This window comes from Oenanthe melanoleuca, chromosome Z (genome assembly GCF_029582105.1).
Source record: "Oenanthe melanoleuca isolate GR-GAL-2019-014 chromosome Z, OMel1.0, whole genome shotgun sequence".
In the NCBI taxonomy this organism is placed as follows: Eukaryota; Metazoa; Chordata; class Aves; order Passeriformes; family Muscicapidae; genus Oenanthe; species Oenanthe melanoleuca.
Genome location: NC_079362.1, coordinates 69,279,662 through 69,297,967, shown reverse-complemented (window position 1 = coordinate 69,297,967; position 18,306 = coordinate 69,279,662). Strand labels below are relative to the sequence as shown.

The 18,306-nt window shown below is 39.5% G+C and overlaps 1 protein-coding gene across 2 annotated transcripts in view; it reads right to left on the bottom strand.

Moving 5' to 3' along the window:
* The window catches only part of KIAA1328 (KIAA1328 ortholog), a 170,957-nt gene that overhangs the window by 32,987 nt on the left and 119,664 nt on the right, over positions 1 to 18,306 (bottom strand). For both annotated transcript variants that reach the window (XM_056514001.1, XM_056514002.1), the window contains one exon: positions 3,132 to 3,316. In XM_056514001.1, the coding sequence (XP_056369976.1) occupies positions 3,132 to 3,316 (185 nt within the window). The remainder of the gene's footprint in view (positions 1 to 3,131; positions 3,317 to 18,306) is intronic.

Below are 18,306 nucleotides of genomic sequence, written 5' to 3'. Positions count from 1 at the left end.
AGTACTTCACATCTTCAAAGCACTTCACTAATATTAACTAATTGCTCTATTCAATTGTAGGGAAGAGTCTTCCCTCAAGGGAAGAAGTTCCAGATCCTGAATCCCTAAGAAGCTACATCAGAAAAACTACTGAAAAACAAACACTATCTAGAGAAATCAGCCCCTGGAAAAGTACAGGGCTAAAATGAGCTAAAATAATTTTCCTTCTCTGGCTTTTTCTTTTGCATATGAAAAAGGAAACTCTGCACACTACACAACATCATGCAGATGTTATGTCCAACAAGAAAAAACAAAGGGGAAAATAGTTCTTTCTTTAGTTTCAATGCAGAGGTATTTCAGGAAGTGTTTGTAGAGAGGAATACTTTAAACAGAAATGCAGAGAATTGCCCAGTATTGCACCGCGCAATAGATATAAGTTTCCCAGCCCCACAGCAAAATTTTCAAGAGCAGAAAGGAAGAGAAACATGCATTTCTGCACTCCAGCTCTCTTTAACTAGACAAGTTGTTAGATTTTAGTACACGTTGACATAGCTGGTGGTGACACCAATAAAAACAATTTACTGCTGAAAGGATCTAAGACTTCAGATTGCTTCAACTGCTTAAAGTTTTGCTGGTAATACTAAAAAAAAGTTTGACTACAAGACACAAACACCTGCTAAAGCACAGGAATAAAAACTTAGGAGCAAGCAGAAACAGAAGACAAAATCAACAGTGAGGGAATAAAAATTGATTTCCTAAGTTGATCCAGTAAGTTTCTGAAAAGAGAGCAGAAGTGACCCTTTCCACTCCACAAGGTAAAGGGACCATGCTAACAATGCTCTTCTACCCATTACTAACCATCATCAGGGAGGTGTATTTGTTAGGAAATCACCCTTCTCAAACCTACTATTGTCACAGCAAGTGAGCAGTCCTGTGGGAAGGAAAGCCTTCTGCCATTCCAGGATGGGGACAGCTTCTAATAATTTTAAACCTGATACAAGTGCCTATGTTGTTCTGGAGGGATACTACTACTGATACAGCCACCATTCCCTGTGGTGCAGCAAGCCCACTTCAGCACTCACACTGCACAAAGGTGTGCTGGGATAGAGTCACCATCCTGGAGAACATACAACTTAAATAGAACAGGCATGTCAATGATATAGGCATGGGAAAAAATAAACCTCTGTATCAACAGGTCAGCATCTAATGACTGAGAAGCTTTCAGCTGAACATGTTTCTGTACACAGCACTGCTGTGTTCTGACCAAAAGGCCACCTTCAGGTATGTGGCTAAATGACATTGAGTTCCATGCTTCAGGATATCACCTTGTGGATCTCATTCCCCTTTCTCATACTGCACTGAACCAGAAATCCCAGGTCAGCAGCAGATGGGAATATCCAGCAAAAGGAAGGACAGAGCCAACTAAGTCCAGGCTATCCAGAATTAAAAACCTTGACATTGTGTCCTGGTGATCCCTTAAGGTGGAAAAAACACTTTACAAGCATGTACGTGTGCTTGCTAAATGAGTCCAAATATATAACAGAAGGAAGCCAATTTAAAAGGTACTAAATACAGAAGACTTGAACTTCAGTGATTAGTGCTAGGTAATTTGCCTTGTGATAAACAACCATTCAAATCAGTAATAGACCTGAGGTTGTTCCACAGCTTGAATGCATCCCTCTGAACTTTATCAGCTATCACAGCAGTGCCAATGTTTGTAAGTGAAATTCTGCCAGACAGCTCTACGCCATAAAAGCCAGCAATCTCAGTAAGTGCTTGCAAAAGATGCCCACCATCTTCAGAGGTCATGCTGACCACTACAATCACTTAATCAACATAGGTGCAGCTCAGTTGCTATGTACAAAAGCCAGATGCAGCTGGTAACTTCTCCTCAGTCTTACAAAATTAAATTAATGAATGAAGAAGAGGGCAGGTTGGGTATTTTCCCCTGAATCTATGGAAAATAAATTACTTTTGGGGACTACTGCCATCAAAACAACAAAACCCATCATCCAGCTGTGAAAAATCCTAGTTTCATCACTGCAGCATTGAGAAGGAGGGAGGCAGAAGGAAGAGGAAAAGAGAAGGAAAAAAAAATGATAGCTGAAAAAAAAACATAAAAGAAAACCATCAGTGAAAATTGCCCCTGAAACTTTGCAGAATTGTAACGGCTTTCTCTTGCTTAAATTGATTGGTGTAGCAATGTTATAAAATGACTATTAGGATTCATTGTGCACAACAGAAAGTGTGAAATGTCAGCAGATTATACAGCAAAAGTAATGGGTCCTGAACCCCTGTTAGTCAAAAATGATTTTGTTTCAAATTAGAAATTGATTTTTTTGGACACAAGCCCTTTACAGGCTTCCAACTTTTGTAGCTGAGCCTTGGAAGAGATTAACCTCAGCCACTGTTTGGGTCCAGGCTGATGATACCCTTTTGAAAGTTTCTTCACAGGGACTGCTTTTTAATGTTGGTACGGTCTTAACCAATAACACAAGTTATTTGTTCCTTTGAGAACTGCACCACATTTCTTCTCATTTTGCCATTTTCTTTATTTTTATGCTGACATATACGGCAAACTGGCTGACAAGTTAAAATAAAAAAATAGAAAAAAAATCTAGTTCATAATTGAACCAAGGATTATGTTCAAGGCTAAGCAGTGAAACATCCAAGTTGCTTTTGTTCCCAACCTTTTCTCTTTGTAAGAGAAAAAGATTGCATCTCTGCTCCTTAAGTGGAAACATTAAGCTAAGGGCAGGATAGATTCTAGCAGTACAGTCATCCCTGTGTGGCAAAATAGCAGGTTGTGATGGTGAAGTTGTCACTCAAGAAGGAAAAGAATGCAAAGATTACATTTAAAGAGCAAACCCCACTGCACTTATTCTCACTGCCTTTTCGGAAAGTTAAAAAACAAATCACTGAAGGAGTTTCCTCAGATTAAGGGGCTACTTGTTTCTCTTCCATCAGGAAGAGCAGACAGGATCACCACCTGTTATTTAAAATATTTTTTACTTTTTTAAATGGAGCTACCACCTTCTCTTAGGTTGTTTCAAACACCTGCAAACCTCTTCCTTTAATTGTGCATTTTACTGATATCCTTTTGAACACACCAGCACACTCATGGCCCTGCAACACAGTACGCTCCCCCTTACCTTTCCTGGACTTGGTGCCTTCCCTCTTGGTCTGCATTAGAGGGCTGTGCCCATCATCCACGTTTGCACCAAAGCCAACCATTTTCTTCCCTGAACTGCTCCCACGGCTGCTCCCTGCTTTTCTGGAGTTTTTGCTCACTGGAGGTGTTCTCAGTAAATAATCTTCACATTTCACCACCGGGACACTGGGAGGAAAGAAAGATTGCACTGTTACGTGATGCATTCAGCCCATTAACACTGCACCCAGCTCTCTACCCAATTTTTACTCTCCAGAAGCATAAACATCATGCTTCTGGTTGAGCTCCTGTTGAATCCATTTATAATTTCTGAAAGCAGGATGCCTAAGGCTTGAAGAGCTACCAAACCACTTTATCAGGAGTCTTTGGTTATCAGCAGCCAGCAGCACCCTGACAACTGTATTTGGAGTTTTGCAGAATTGGGCACATTTCCTAAAGCATTAGGTCCTGGATTTCTCAAGTGGTTAGAACAGCACCAGTGGGATGAAGACATACAAATGAAGATGAAGACAGACTTTGTCCAGCACAGTGGGCCTAAAAGTAATTTTAAAAATATTCACTTTGCTAGAATAAAGGGGAAACAAGACTATGTGAAGAGAAATCTGAAATTTTAGTTTGCAAAAGGGAAGCAGATCACAGAATAATTTTTATTGGAAAATACCTTTGAGATCATCTGAGTACATCTGCCAAGGCCACTGCTAAACCAAGTGCCAGATCTGCACATTTTTTCAAAAGCCTCTAGGGACTATGAGAAGCTGATTCAAGAAGAAAATGGATGAGAATATAGGAGACAAAGAGGTGAGACTGATGAACAGAGGTACTCTTAAATAGAATAGAGAATGAGCAAACTGGTGGGAGAGAATCTGGTGTGGAAGTGCAGTACTTTGAGTAAAGTAAGAAAAGAGAAACTTGACCAGAACCATTATTATTCAAGATGAACTTCAACACACGATCATAAACACTGCATGGACAGAGGCAGGAGGGAAATCTGGTGATGGGGAGCAACCACAACTTCAAGTTCTGCAGACACAGATATCTTAAAATGGTCTGGGCAGACACGAGGCTATGAAGACCCATGTTTCTCTCAGTAAAGAAAAGCTACTGCTTTCAAATTCTGCTTTCTGGGGAATAACTACTGATTCAAATGACAATACCCAACATATGTAAGTCATTAGTCCTTGTCATAAAAGGCCCCTTTATAAAATAAATTAAAAATATAAAAATAGTATCTTTGTATTATCCACATGAAATAATACAATTTATCCCAAGATTGTATTTAATCTACTTGCAATCATGGAAGCAACAAACAGCTTTCTTAAGTTATTAGAAGATTAAACAAATCTTAACAGCTGGACTCTGTGATCCTAGAGGTCTTTTCCAATCTAAACCATTCTATATTTCTATGATAAATCTTTTTCCTGTTTAAACACCAATTTTACATTTGCAGCCCAAAGATTGTCACTGAACTTTTATTAGTTAGGATACAGCTTCATGGAGGTTGAATCACAAGAATCCTTTACCTAAAAAGCTTGCACTGACTAAAGTTACTGTAGATCTGAGAAAAAAGCAGGAAATGATAGCTAAATTAAAAGTTTCCCAAAGTGCTGTAGAAGACATTGTTTAATAGGGCCCACTGAGCCTGTTGGACAATTAGTATTACTCCTGTATTATTAATGCAGAACAGTATATAATGGCTTATGACCTATAATAACTGACTGAAGTGTTGGATATAACTTCTCCAAATAACCTCCGTTTACTTTAGGGCTTCTAACTGTGTGATCACTAATAAAACTGCAAAGTGTTTTTAAAATTTATGGTGGACTAAATTAGTATCTTATTTGAATTATATGAAATTATTAACCTACTAATTCCTGCAACTACAAGAGCACCAAGAGGTGGTTTTGGATCCTAGCAACTGCTTAAAGAGGCTTAAGGTGTAATACTTGACCAGATTTCTCTGATAAAACAGGACCTGATATTCCATTTGCCTGTACTTGGGATGATTAACAGCATTTTAAAAAACAGTTAGGTTGTCATAATCTGGATGCTCTTTGAGTTGTTTAAAGCACATTTGATTATAACCTGCAGTCCTCATGTGGAGACAGTGACCTTTGGCTTGCAGGTAAAGACGTGATTACTCAACTGGTTCTGCATACTCTGTCTTCTACATGGTGCAATTACCTCTAGAATCCTGAGTTCTGTTTTAAATACTGCAGTGGCAGAGGCAATTCAAACAGAAACAGGCACCAAGAAGAAATTACATAAACTAAGGTACAATAAATAAGAAAAGCAAGTGTATTTGCATTTATAACCTCAATAAAGAACTGGAGTCTCATTGTTTAGTATATAATAGGAGACAGCTCACGCTAAAGTTTTGCTCAAGTAAAAAAAGATTTGGGATAAAATCCCGAATCTTAAAATGACACTTAATCTGAAAGGTGTGCAGACCAAGAAGGGAAAGGGATAATGCAGAGAGAGAAAGAAATTCAGTAATTAACTATCTACCACAATTAAACAAAGAAAACATAAGGAAAAAAAAACCTGTTTCAGAACATAATTACTCATTCACCTCTGGAATAATTAGTAAAATGAATGATGTGATTATTGAAACATGGAAATTTAAACTCAACATATGGTCAAAAGGAATCAGCTATTTACAGCTGGAGAGATTTAGCAGCAAAAGACGTTTTTATCTATTTTCAAATCCAGCTACCCATCATGTCACTCAAAGGCACCATGGTTAGTAGGACTTCCTGCAGGTACCACAATATCCAATGAATTTTCATGGCACTCCTTGAAACTACCCAACAGAGAAGACTGTCTAAATAAAGACTTTATTAACCTATCTACCCTGCATACCAGGACAGGAGATGTAGTATGACCAGAAAAGAAGAGAGTCTCAGCACTGCTACCTCATTATGAATATACAAGTACATTATGACCAAAGGAAAACACACCTTGAACATTCTTCCATCCTGTCTGAGCCTCATATCGCGATATCCTTGCTGAGCGCGAACGGCAAATTTTAAATGTCATTCAGGACCCATTGAATACTGCTAGTATTTGCATTCCTTAAAAAGTAGAAAAACATTAACCTTTTGTTTTATTGAATTAAAATGCCATGGAAATGCTGATGTAGTCTTCAGAGACTGAAATACTTTTACCAAGAAGAATAGCTGTCATTTATTAGACACAAAGAACAATTACTTGATAGGATGCTTTCTGACAAAAAGCAGATTGGTATTCTCATCATAGAAAAGGCATTGTAAAAAAACCCGGCACAGACCTCTGAGACTTGAATAATTTAAAGCTGCATTTGGTGCAATTTGAATTTTTCTTTAGGGAGGCAAAGTTAAATACCTTTAATTTGTTCTAATTATTTCAAATTTGCAAGTTAATTATGGCTGATCATTAAATAACAAAAAGGACTATCGTCTCCATAGAGTTTTACCTCCTACCCTCTGCATTACTTAAGCTAGATTTTAGTATGCATGAATTAACTTTCTAAATAATCACACGGTTTGACTAAATGGCTCAGTAAAATGAGCTCTGATCCTCACAATCAGCATTAATGGACATTAGAAAGGCTATTGGGACCCATGTTACTTACATTATAAGTATTTTTAATGGGGTCTTATTTACTAATCTTTATGTACTGTTCAAGTTAGGGCATCATATAGATACATTATTCTGCTTTAATAGAGGAAAGTCAGTTCTTCAAGATACTAAAATAAATGTCCACTTAGAGCCAACTAAATTAATTTTTAAACTAATGCAGGAAAACTCAGATAGAATATAACTAGTTTTAGCTGCTGATCCTGATGAATCAATCCAACATAATGGCAGACTTGTTCTGCAAATGGAGTTTTGCAGATATGTTGAATCACTAAGCAACCCAAAGCAGCTCAGGCTCTTGCCAGAGTCGTGCTTATTTACTATCAGCATGTGATTTACCTCGCCCATGAGGCTTCCTCCCTTCCCTGCTCCACACCCAGCATTCAGATGACTGGGTTCCCAGTCTTCAATCCCAGACTTGGATGCTCACCTTTCACTGAATTCTGATCTTTCTGTGCATTTTTCAATGTGGATCAGCAGCATTCAGAGAACAAATTAATATTGTAACTACTCAGAAACCCAAAACGCGAGGCAATTCATGCCTCCACTATGTATGTTCAACAGATGGCTGCCTTAATGGTACCCTACTGCACTCTGCTGAGGCAAGGGCTTGCGAGTTTAACCATCATCAAACTAACAGATTGCCGTGGTAGGTTAGCTCCAAAAGCAAACATGTTGAAATGTTATTTTCCTGTTCCGTAATTTCTGTTTTAAAAATAAAATAATTAACAGTTCATGTGTGCAATCTGCTGCAATTATATCAGGCCAAGAATGCATAACACTTAATGATGCAAAACTGGTGATAAGTAGACAACCCAAGCAATACGTTTTTGTAGCTGGAACCTGAATTGCCATTTCAGATGCAGTTTGACAAACAGGCTGAAAATTGTTTCCTCCCCTGCCACTTTGGCTGGGAGTGTTTTCCAGCCATATCAGTTTCCAGAGTCAGCTCAGCACTACAAGCATTGGGACAAAAGAGAAGATGCCAGGACCTTCTTTTCAGCAGGGGTCCAAATTTAGATGAGTTCATATCAAGCTTGTTACCAAACAGCACTTTTGAAATCACCTGGTCCAAAGTGAGGCTGCTTGGGAGGTTGTTTTTCTGCATAGCAAATGAAAAATATTGGTAGGGAGAAAAGAAGCACTGTAGACTTTGGATGTATGCATCTGAAAACAAATGGTAGTGGTCTACTGAAAATCCACAACTTTTCCTGTCCCCTCAAGTGAAGCTGAGGAGAAAAACGTCAGAATATATAAGCCAGCAGACCAGCACACAGGAAAGAGAAGAGAGATTGATCTACTTGCTACTGCTTTGTGCAGGGTGTACAAATCCACAGGGCAGCTGAGCAGAGCTGCTAGGGAGGTAAGAGAGTTGTGTGTGAAGAGGAGAAGCACAGTGTGAACTTCAGGGCAATCTCTCATCAGTGAATGCCATCACCCTTCCCTTCCTAAAAAATGGGTTTTTAGCTTGACATTATTTCCTCCCTTTAAGAAGCAGGAAAAAGGGACCTTGCAGACCATATTCAAACTCAGAGTGAGATTTCATGGGCCAATTATGAAACTTGGCATTTTGAGGCTTATGTTAGGTGCATCAGCATGTTAATGGCACTGCTGGGATCCAGTGAATGTCAATAAGAAACAGCTGCTTTCTTTTCTAGAGAGCATGTGCATTTAAAGCTCTCCGAACCAGAGAATAATTTTTGTTAGAAGGAACCTTATAAAGGTCCCCCGGTCCAATCCCCCTGCAATGAGTAGGGACATCTTCAAACAAAACAGATTGCTCAGAGCCTGTACAAAGTGACCTTGAATGTTTCCAGGGCTGGGGCATTTGCCACCTTTGTGGGCAACCTGTACCACTGTTTCACAGTGAAATATTTCTTCATCATTTCTAACTTGAATCTGCCCATTAAGTTCAAAAGTGTTATGACTTGTCCTATAGCTACAGACCCTGTTCAAAAGTCTGTCTCTATCCTTATTAAAAGACCACTTTAACCATTGAAAATGTGCAGTCAGGTTTCCCCAACACCTTCTTTCCTCCAGCTGTCTTCAAGACCATGTCCATCTCCCTTCTCAGATATTTTTTAGGCAAAAGGCAGGGACAGGTAGGGAAACACTTCAACAGTCAGTGAGAGTTCTGGAACTGAAATATAAATATTATCAAATCTGCCTGTAATAAAAGGATTTTTCATCACAGAAAATAGACAGTGATTGCCTACAATCTACATGTTATTATGCAGATAGTATATTGCTGAGCTGTCATGCAGAGATTTCATCTCTTACAGCACTCTTCAGCCTCAATGCCCTTGAATCCAGTAATGCCCATGGCTGTGTCAGGTTTCTCTGTTGTTTTTTGGGTTTTCCCCCGCCCCCCCATTGAGCTCTCTCTCACTCTCTCACCTACTGCATTTAGTTTACTTTTCTCTCATCTTGGAGGATGTACACTGGTACCTATGCTAAAATTTTTTTCAATATCTGAAGCTGTTCCAGGGTACAGGAATCCATAGCACGGCTTCCCCAGACCACTCTGTCAGAGAAGAGTTCCTTCCCCATTCCCTCAGTGGCTGATGCTCAGATATTTAATTCCAACAGCAAGAACTGAGGCCACATTTGCTCGTAATTAGCAACGACCTATTAGATCATACCAGCCATAGGTGAAACCCTAGCCCCACTGAATCAATCAAAATACTGTCTTTACTTTCAATGAAGTCAGGACTTCACTTAATATCCATGGTTAGAGGCCTATTTGTAGCAAGTATTAAGCTAAATTTAAGCTAGAATTATAATCATGCCTTCCCTTTGAAGCCCTCTCCTTCCTCAGGTTTAAGTGCACTACATTTCAACTCCCTACCAGCACCTTTCCAACATATCTGAGTTTTCCTAATAAACAGCAAAATTACAGCTGTGATTACTTTTCTATCTTTTCTGAATTCAAAGAAAATTATAGCATAAACGTTTTCAGACAGTCACAGAGAAATGGCCACAGAAAACAGAATGGCCAAGCTTTAGCAGGGCAAAATTCTGTGACTGTGTGTTTGGCCTTTCTTATAGAGCAGAGCAGCTGTCGTTCCAGCAAACTCTGCTGTCAGCCTTCACAAAAGAAAGTCATGTAAATGTCAAGTCACAGGTATAAAAACAATCCTTCCAAACAGTGTCTGTATATCTGAAAAGCCAGCCTCGCTGTCACCAGTCAAAGCACCATGAGGAATGATGCAAAACCCTTTTTAGGACAAAGTTTTTGAAAAATCTAAACTTCTTCAGTGCATCAGGCAGCATCACTCTCTCCTTCAGAAGGAGAATCACATGCTCTTCAGCAAAGTGAATGCCAGTCTTAGTGCCTTATCCAGCATCACTAGTGTCTGGCTGAGAGCCAGCCCCAATCACAAGACACCCATCGAAATGCCATATGCAAGCTATCTCCTGAACAAACATGCCCCAAATTGAATTGCAATTTGGTTGTGATAAAGGCATAGAAGAACAACACATCATCTCTTCTCAACTTGACTCACCCAGAACAAAAGGTTTCACTGTGGATGGGCTGCATTTCAACAGGCTGTGGCAGAGATGGGTCTGGGGATGCAGGTAACCACCTTTTGTCTTCCTTTGCTAAGACTATTAGTACACAAGCACTCTCTCCTCTACAGAAGTTTCCAGACAGGCTGATAGATGTTGATAACAGCAGCTTTCAGTAAATGAGCAGCAACTGCAAAAGCTCCTTTTCTGATCATGGATCACATTATGGAGCAATCATTTGCTGAGGGTAACTGACAAGACAGCAGAGGAGGGACACACTAAGAGTTGAACAGTAGATACAGGGTTTTCAGTATGCCCCACCATTAAGATTTCTGAAGAAATTCCTCATTAGAGAAAAAGATCACAATTTAAGATCACACTTTTTTGTGCAGGTACTAAGAATTACATATCCACAGAAAATCTGGAGTTTTGGAGAATCAGAACAATTGAAAAGGACACAGCAACTACAGTTGCTTCTGTTCATTGACAAAGTTACACTCGATTGATGCTAAGTTTCAATGTTTAAGTTACCAGTAGGACAAATTTTCATACCTGATTTCAAAGTGAGGGAATGAAGGAACAAAATTTCAGATTTCTCACACCAATAAAAGCTAAAATTAATAACCATTAAACTGCACAAACAGACATATCCCCAAGAATCCTGAGGTGACTTTCTGGGTCACTGACAGCTCTCCTGATATCAGAGAATATGTCGCAGGGAAAGTCTTCCATAAATGCATCAAATTCCATAATAAACACAATTAGATCTTTTATACTGTCTATTCTTCTCAGGCTGCAGAATCTGATTTCTCTAACCAGGAACCATTATCACTGAAAACAACACAGAAACACCCTTGCAGGACCCGTATTTTGACATGAAATTTCTGTCTTCTTTAATCACCTTTATCTCTACCACAGGATGATTGAATCAAGCATGTTAAGAACAGGTTACTACAGGTTTTTAGGGGTATAGTCTGTTAGTGTCAAAGTCTTACAAATCTTGGGACAACTGAATCGGAAAGTTGCAGTGCTTGACTTGTTCAAAAAAGCCATTTGGCTTCTCTGCCAAATACAAATCTGAAATGGGTTTTGATTTTTGTTTTATAATGATAAAAACAATCATGTTAGAATTTTGCCAGGTGTGTAACTACAAATGTACATGGCATCCTAAATATTCTCATACTACAGCATCTTTTAAAATGGTGTCATACACTAACCAAGATCAGTTAGAAACACCCTTCCTGATGCATCTTCACACTTCACTGGCCTTTTTTTCATGATTAAATCACATCTGTGGGACATGGTCACTCTATGATTAAAGAGTATATTAATGATTTACCACTACACTAGTACTCATCCATATTATATTGCTTAGTAAAATGAAAACACTGAGATTGTTTATTGATCTGCTTTAAAAAAAATCCTATAGCCTGAAAAGAAGTAAATAGAGAAGTTTAGACTTTGGACTTTACTCTGATTAGTAGATTACCATGCCCAACAGATGCAGATTTGACAAGATAGCTCCTGGTAAAGATTTAAAATAACAATTTTAGCCACTTCAGTTGCCTTAAATTCACTGAAGTTACATATTTCACAGAGCATGTTTGATGGCTAGTGACTGTAAAATCAAGTATTTATTGCAAGAGCAATACAGACTTAGATGCCTAAATAATGGCATACAACTATAAAAACCATGGCCTGGGCCCCATAGAAAAACCAACACACTAAAGATTTCCTTTCAGTGCATATATTTTATGTGCATTTGACAGCACCACCAAATATTTACTCAACCAGGATGCTTACAGATTTAACATGGTTTTGCACTTTTATTTAGAAAATATTCAGATATAATAGAATTGAAACCAGACAGAAACCACTGCCTCACTAAAAGGCACATACCCCAGAGATATGTATTGGCATTGCTCTGATGTCCAGTATCAAGAGGAAGAACAAAGGGAAGAGATCCTGGCACAAGGCTGTTTGCTGTGAAGCTTTGGGCTCCAGGCTGCCAGTTCCCAGCCCCTGGAAGCCCTTCTGGTCCAGACACAAGTGATTTTTGCCATCCTAGAGCTACCACTACTGATCTTTGGGCGTGGCAGTCTACCTTTGCATGCATTTGTTACAAACTGGTGGAAACATCTGTCCAGAGCAGATGCCGTGAGTGCCACTCTGACACTGTGACATGGGCTCAGGGTTTTGCATTATTTGAGCTGCAAAACCATCTCAGCCCTACTGAGCCCACAGCTGGTATACAAACTTAGCCTGTATCTCAGAGACATGGTTTGCTCAAAAAGGATGCAAAGATGTAAATGGAGACTAAGGGAATACAGAGTTAAAAAGAAAAGAAGGATTAATTACGCATTGATCAAACAAAAGGGCATGTAGTTATACAAAGAGGTGAAGGCTGGCACTATTGACAGAAGACACTTGCAAATTGTTTTGCTGCAAATTCTTGTGCATGCTAGAAGCCACAGGAAAGCGTTTCCACAAAGGACAGCTGATGATTTGTCACTGCAGTTGAGTTCTAATGCTTTTCGCCCCCAGATCACCAATGAAATGGTTTGAGTATGGTTTAGATTTTAGGTGGGTTTACTAGAGATCATCTTTGTGATCAGTGTGAAAAAACGTGTAAGTTTGAAACTCACTAAATTAGGATTAACAGTGGAGAGGGGAAAAGAGCACTCTAGAAAATTTTAGGACCAAAAAAAAAAAAAAAAAGAGTTCCAAGTAATAAAATGTAAAACAAGAAAGACATTGTCAGAACATAAAGATGGAGGCAGAAGTCATGACATTACCCAGTGGTTCTAAAAGACAGAAAGAATTAGGGAATGTAGTAGCAGCACATGACTGAAAGTTTATCCAACACACAAAAAAAAACTCTTCAGTGCCACATAACTGGCAGAGTAAAGAAGAGGTGGTGGCAGAGAAAATGAAATAAAGAACACCTTTATGACTTTTAATAGACAACTGGCCCCTGAAGGTGAGTTTAAAAGAAGCAAAGCAGACAAGAACTGAAGGAATAGCCAAGATGCCCATTCAGAAAACTTACTTTGAAGTAGGTGAATGAATGCTGAGCAGTTAAAGACTTTAGAGTAGTCAAGGTGCAAGAAGAAGGACTAAAGCAAGGGATGTTGTTTTCACTGTTGACACAGTAAAAGGATATTTTGGCTGCAAAGGAGAAAGAAGCTGCAATAGCTGTCAGCAGCCCAGATGCATGCAGAGAAGGAGAGTGATCCCGAGGTTATGAGTCTGAGTGGCAGGAAGGATGTGGCATTATCAAAATCAGAAGTGAAGAGAGATTCAGAAGAAAAAAGTAAGGAGTTCTGTTTTGGCCAGATTAGGAATGATCTGAAGGCAAAACAACTGGGATTATGTGTCAGGAAGGCAGTCAGATATGCAAGACTAGATGGAACAGAGCAGAATGTTTAAGAGTTATTGGCAGAAAGATGATAGCCAAATCCGTGTAACAGGATGTTGTCATCCAGTGGGTACAGAAATCTCCAGTCAAATCTCCAGTCAAAGGAGTGACTAAATCCCTTCCCTGCCACCTCACAGAGGTTCCTACCTAGTTTCAAACGAAATTATCTAAAATAGTGCTGCAAAAACATGCATAAAAAAACCTGACTTTCCATAAAATCTAAAGATCATACTGTTTCTAAAACTAGGGCAACCACTAAATGAAAGTTAACCCGAACAATAACTTTAGCTAAACTTCAGGTCACATGCATTTAATATAATGAGATGAGGAATATGAAAAGGCCATTCATAATGGAATTCATTGAGTTAGGAATGCCATGCTTAGCTGCCTTATAACATATAATTAATGATCCTATAAAAATCCAGCAGTACGAACTCTCCCGGCTGCCCGCAGAACTGTTCTTTATGCTGGGTAGGGCAAGCAAGCATCTGCTTCCACAAATACTGCCCTTTGAGAAGCTCAAAAGCTTTTTTCCCCCTGTTCCATCAGGGACCACAGTGCCATTTCCATGACATGCTGAGCTTTGAACCGTTACCCAAATCAGACTATAGCATTTGGCAACCCAGTACACATCTGTCATGATAGACTGGTTATTGGTCAAATGTTAAAGAAAAAGTCATTAACTCTCTTCCATTGCTTCTAATACCCCACCTTCCTCCAGATTATTTATAATCCCCACTAAACCCACCCTCTGTTTATAGTCTTCCAACACAACAGTGAAATATATACTGCCTGGAGATCTGTCTTGCCTTGTACCACTCCCAACCATTTGGTACAACAAAAGATGTTTTCTCTCCATCAAAAGGCCTGATCCCTCCTGAAGCACTGATGCTCACATTCAAGGTTAAAGGATTAAGGCCTGAAGCACTGGGTACCAGAGAAAATGAAGCCAAATATTGAAAGAAACACAAAAATCAATCCTCTTCACTGCAGGAGCAGTGGGAAGAACAAATCAGCTGGGCTGAATCTAAAATTTTCTCTGTGTGGTTCTCAAAAATTAGCACTTTTATAAATATAATGGGTAGTTCTGCGAAGCCTCAGCAACCATTCAAAGCCAGAGTTCAACTCAATACATCAGTATGGTCTGGGAAGTTTTATGTCAAAGTAATTCAGTGGCAAATACACAAAGTCCACTTCAGAGAGAGCAAGAGCTGGGAAGTGAGAGCATGTGTGCTGTTATCTTTATATGTAGTCTGCAAATCTGCAAGTGGCAGAACCTAATATTTACTAAAGTTTGCCCTTTGCTTCAATTCTCTGAGTGCTGAAGTGCAGCCAAGGTCACAGGAAGGGTGGGGGAGTAGGTTTTAGCTTAGTGCAGCTGTGATTGCGGGCAGAACAGCAGGGTACAGAGGATTTCTTGCTTAACTTTGTAATACCAGTGGCTTTTGTTCTTAGTCCTGCCCCATCAGTTCTGATATAAGCTTTAAATGGCACGAAAGTTGTGCGGGCGGGTTTAAAATTTCCTGAGTTAAAACTACCTTCCAGAACATTTTGTTTTATAAGGTTTTTCTTAACTTTTCCAACTGATCAATTTCTGGGACATATGAATGTCTAGATTAAACAAAATATTCTCTTCATCCAAGATTACACATAAAAATGAAAAGTAACAAAATGGTAGAAGAAGTAATCCACTCCAATTTATAAAAGTAGAATTCAGGTTTTCAAAATTCAATTCAGGAAGTAAACTAACAGTGTCTACATTTTCCCATAAAGGAGGCATCTGCAAATGACTTGCAAAAATGTCTCTCACTGTCTGCAAGTGCTGGCAAGGAACAAACTCCTTCAGGAGACACATGCATTTCACATATTTCAACTCAAAGAAAAAAATCTCCAAGCATTTTCAGTTTTGATGTGGGATATTACCAGAACCAAACCCATGCAGAACACCAGCAGGAAATGGAAGTTTTGTGAAAATACCAAAGCACTTGTGTTTTAAAAAGCCTGTTTTCACCAATTGCCCTCTCAAGCTTAGCAGTGTTTTTAACACCTGAGCGTCTGTGCTTTTCGGAGACCTCATCTGCAGGCTGAGTGTATCTGCCTATGGAAACCACTTATGGCATTTCCTGCTTACATCTTATACCTACAGTCACTCAGTAGGCTTCCTGCTCAAGGTTACTTTGGACTGCAATGGGAATGATGTAATACTGCTGTGTGCAGCAGACATGATCATGAGAACAGAATCAGCATAATTCAGGTAAATGTTAGATAGGCAGCTTGAAATCACTGTTGCAGTTGAAAGTAAACCTGAAAATTAGATTAGTGAAGGAACCAGGTCAGCAGTAATGAACTCCACTCTCTCCAGTCCGATAAGGATCACTGCCTACCCTAACAAAAAAACCCCAATATTAAATGCATGCATAGGTATATGTAAAAAATTGTCACACACTCCCCTTTATGCTTTTAGTAACGACATGAGAACAAAAACCTTCACCCTCTACAAAAAACCTACTACCTTCAGAGTCTGCACGTGGCATTAATGAAGCAAAAATGTGTGTCTAACTCTGACTGTACTCTCCCATACGTCACAGCAGACTCCAGCAGCCATCTGTTGGAAGGATGCTGTGCCTATATATAGCTAGACACCACCACAAGAGAAAGAAAAGCTCATATCTGCACCTAATTCAGCGTGTGCACTATTGGCAGATCTGCAAGCACTGTTTTTTTTTTACCGACCAAACAAGCATTTGCTCCACAAATATCCTATCTAAAAATGATCCAAGCTTCAATGTAAAATTATCCGGAACAAGAAAGTAACTTGGTTGTTAAAAGGAGCACTAACAGGTGGGTAAGCAGCTTCCAGATACACAGATTTTATGGGCCATTTGCAAGCACAGTTGATTTCATCCCTATTTAATGTGCCAGTCTGCCAAAACAGCAAATAGAAAAAAAAATTCCAACAAACTCTATTGAGTACATTCCTAAAAGTTGGCCAAGTCCTACACAGATACACCTCAAGAGACCAAGGACAACTGAGAGATAACCTGAAACCTGAGAGTCTTGGACAATGAGCCAATTGCAGCCCTGGTGAGAGTTTCTCCTTCAGAGGCTCAGGACCTGGACACACCTCAGGATCTGGGAGGTGACTTGCTGGAATGAAGAACCAAAAAGAGAACTCCTCATAGGAAACCAAATGGGTGCTACCATTGTTTTTCAATTATCTTCTCCGCAAAAACAAGAGTAATGGGGCCAGCAAAAGTCAGGCCAGTAGCAGCAGAGCTGTGTGATTGCTGTGATGGGATTTTTATTTTACATTTAAATTATTTGGACAGGGGAGTTGAGTGAACAAATCTGGATATGCCTGGGACAGCAGGGGGAGCTGCGAGTCTGCGTTCCTCTGCAGGTCTATTTAATTGCATTGAATATTTGGACAAAAGCACACAAGTGTGTTTGCACATCACCAGAGAAAGATGCCTGCATGTCTAACAAGCCTCAGAAAAGAGAGTTCGTAACAAAGCATTAAACAAGGAGCAACAGATAATTGTCACCTTCTCTCACTAGATAATAAAAATAGTTACACCATAAACATAAAAATCTTTTAAAAGACCCCTGACAGCACTCCCTCCTGGAATGATCACCATAGCAATGAGCATCCAAGTACAGGGGAAGTACCGCTGAAGCCTGTGTTTGATATTTTTGAGTAACTAAAAATACAAACTGGCAAAAATACTCATGGGTGATGTAGAATGAGGCACACAAAAATAAAGAGCCTTCAATGAAATTAAAGGTGGCAAATTCCACCTGCAAATCTTTAATACACCAGGAAAGAATCCTTTCACCAGGTAGCATACACTGAACGAGTGCCTGCAGATAACTGTAAACACATCTGATAGCTGCTGTATCCAACAATTCCTATTTAGAATGCTTTGCACGGGTCTGTGTAGAGGCTCAGTGGCAGAATTGTGTGAAATCCAAGGCAAGGATGCCTGTTAGAGAGAAGGCAGTAAAAAGCCACACTGGCAGAGCTTTATAGGAAACTTAAGACTCGGAAAAGCAGAGCATCTCAGAGAATCTTGAATGTTAAGACTTAGGCACACAGCAGCGCTCTGGGGAGGGGTGCTTGCAAAGTGAAAAACTGTGTCTCCTCAAGTTGGTGCCGTTAAACACATCTTATTTCCATGCCATTCAGATCAAAGTTAAGATTAAACGAAGGAAGGAAGAGTTTTAAAATTCCTCTCCCAGATGCAGATGTCAGGAGCACACACAAAAGCAGGTGCTGGGTGTATTGATCCTACTGAATACGCATGGAGTGGGTACTTGAGCATGTACCAAGCATCTGCATCTGGGAGATGGAAAGCACTTTGTAAAAGGCTGTTTTATGCTAAACAAATGCATCAGGTTATGTTTTTATTTTGAATATTTTAAAGCATCTTGCACGCTGGGGCAGACTTGAAAAGAAATTATACAGACAACTTGCCATTAATTGCACAAGCTACCATCTCCATAGCTGCAAATTATCTGTGGGCTCACTTAGGAGAACTCCAAGCTGCTGAAAACTATCCTCAATAAAACCTGCTTTGACTGCTGTACCTTAGAGAAATGGAGATCCTGCATCTGA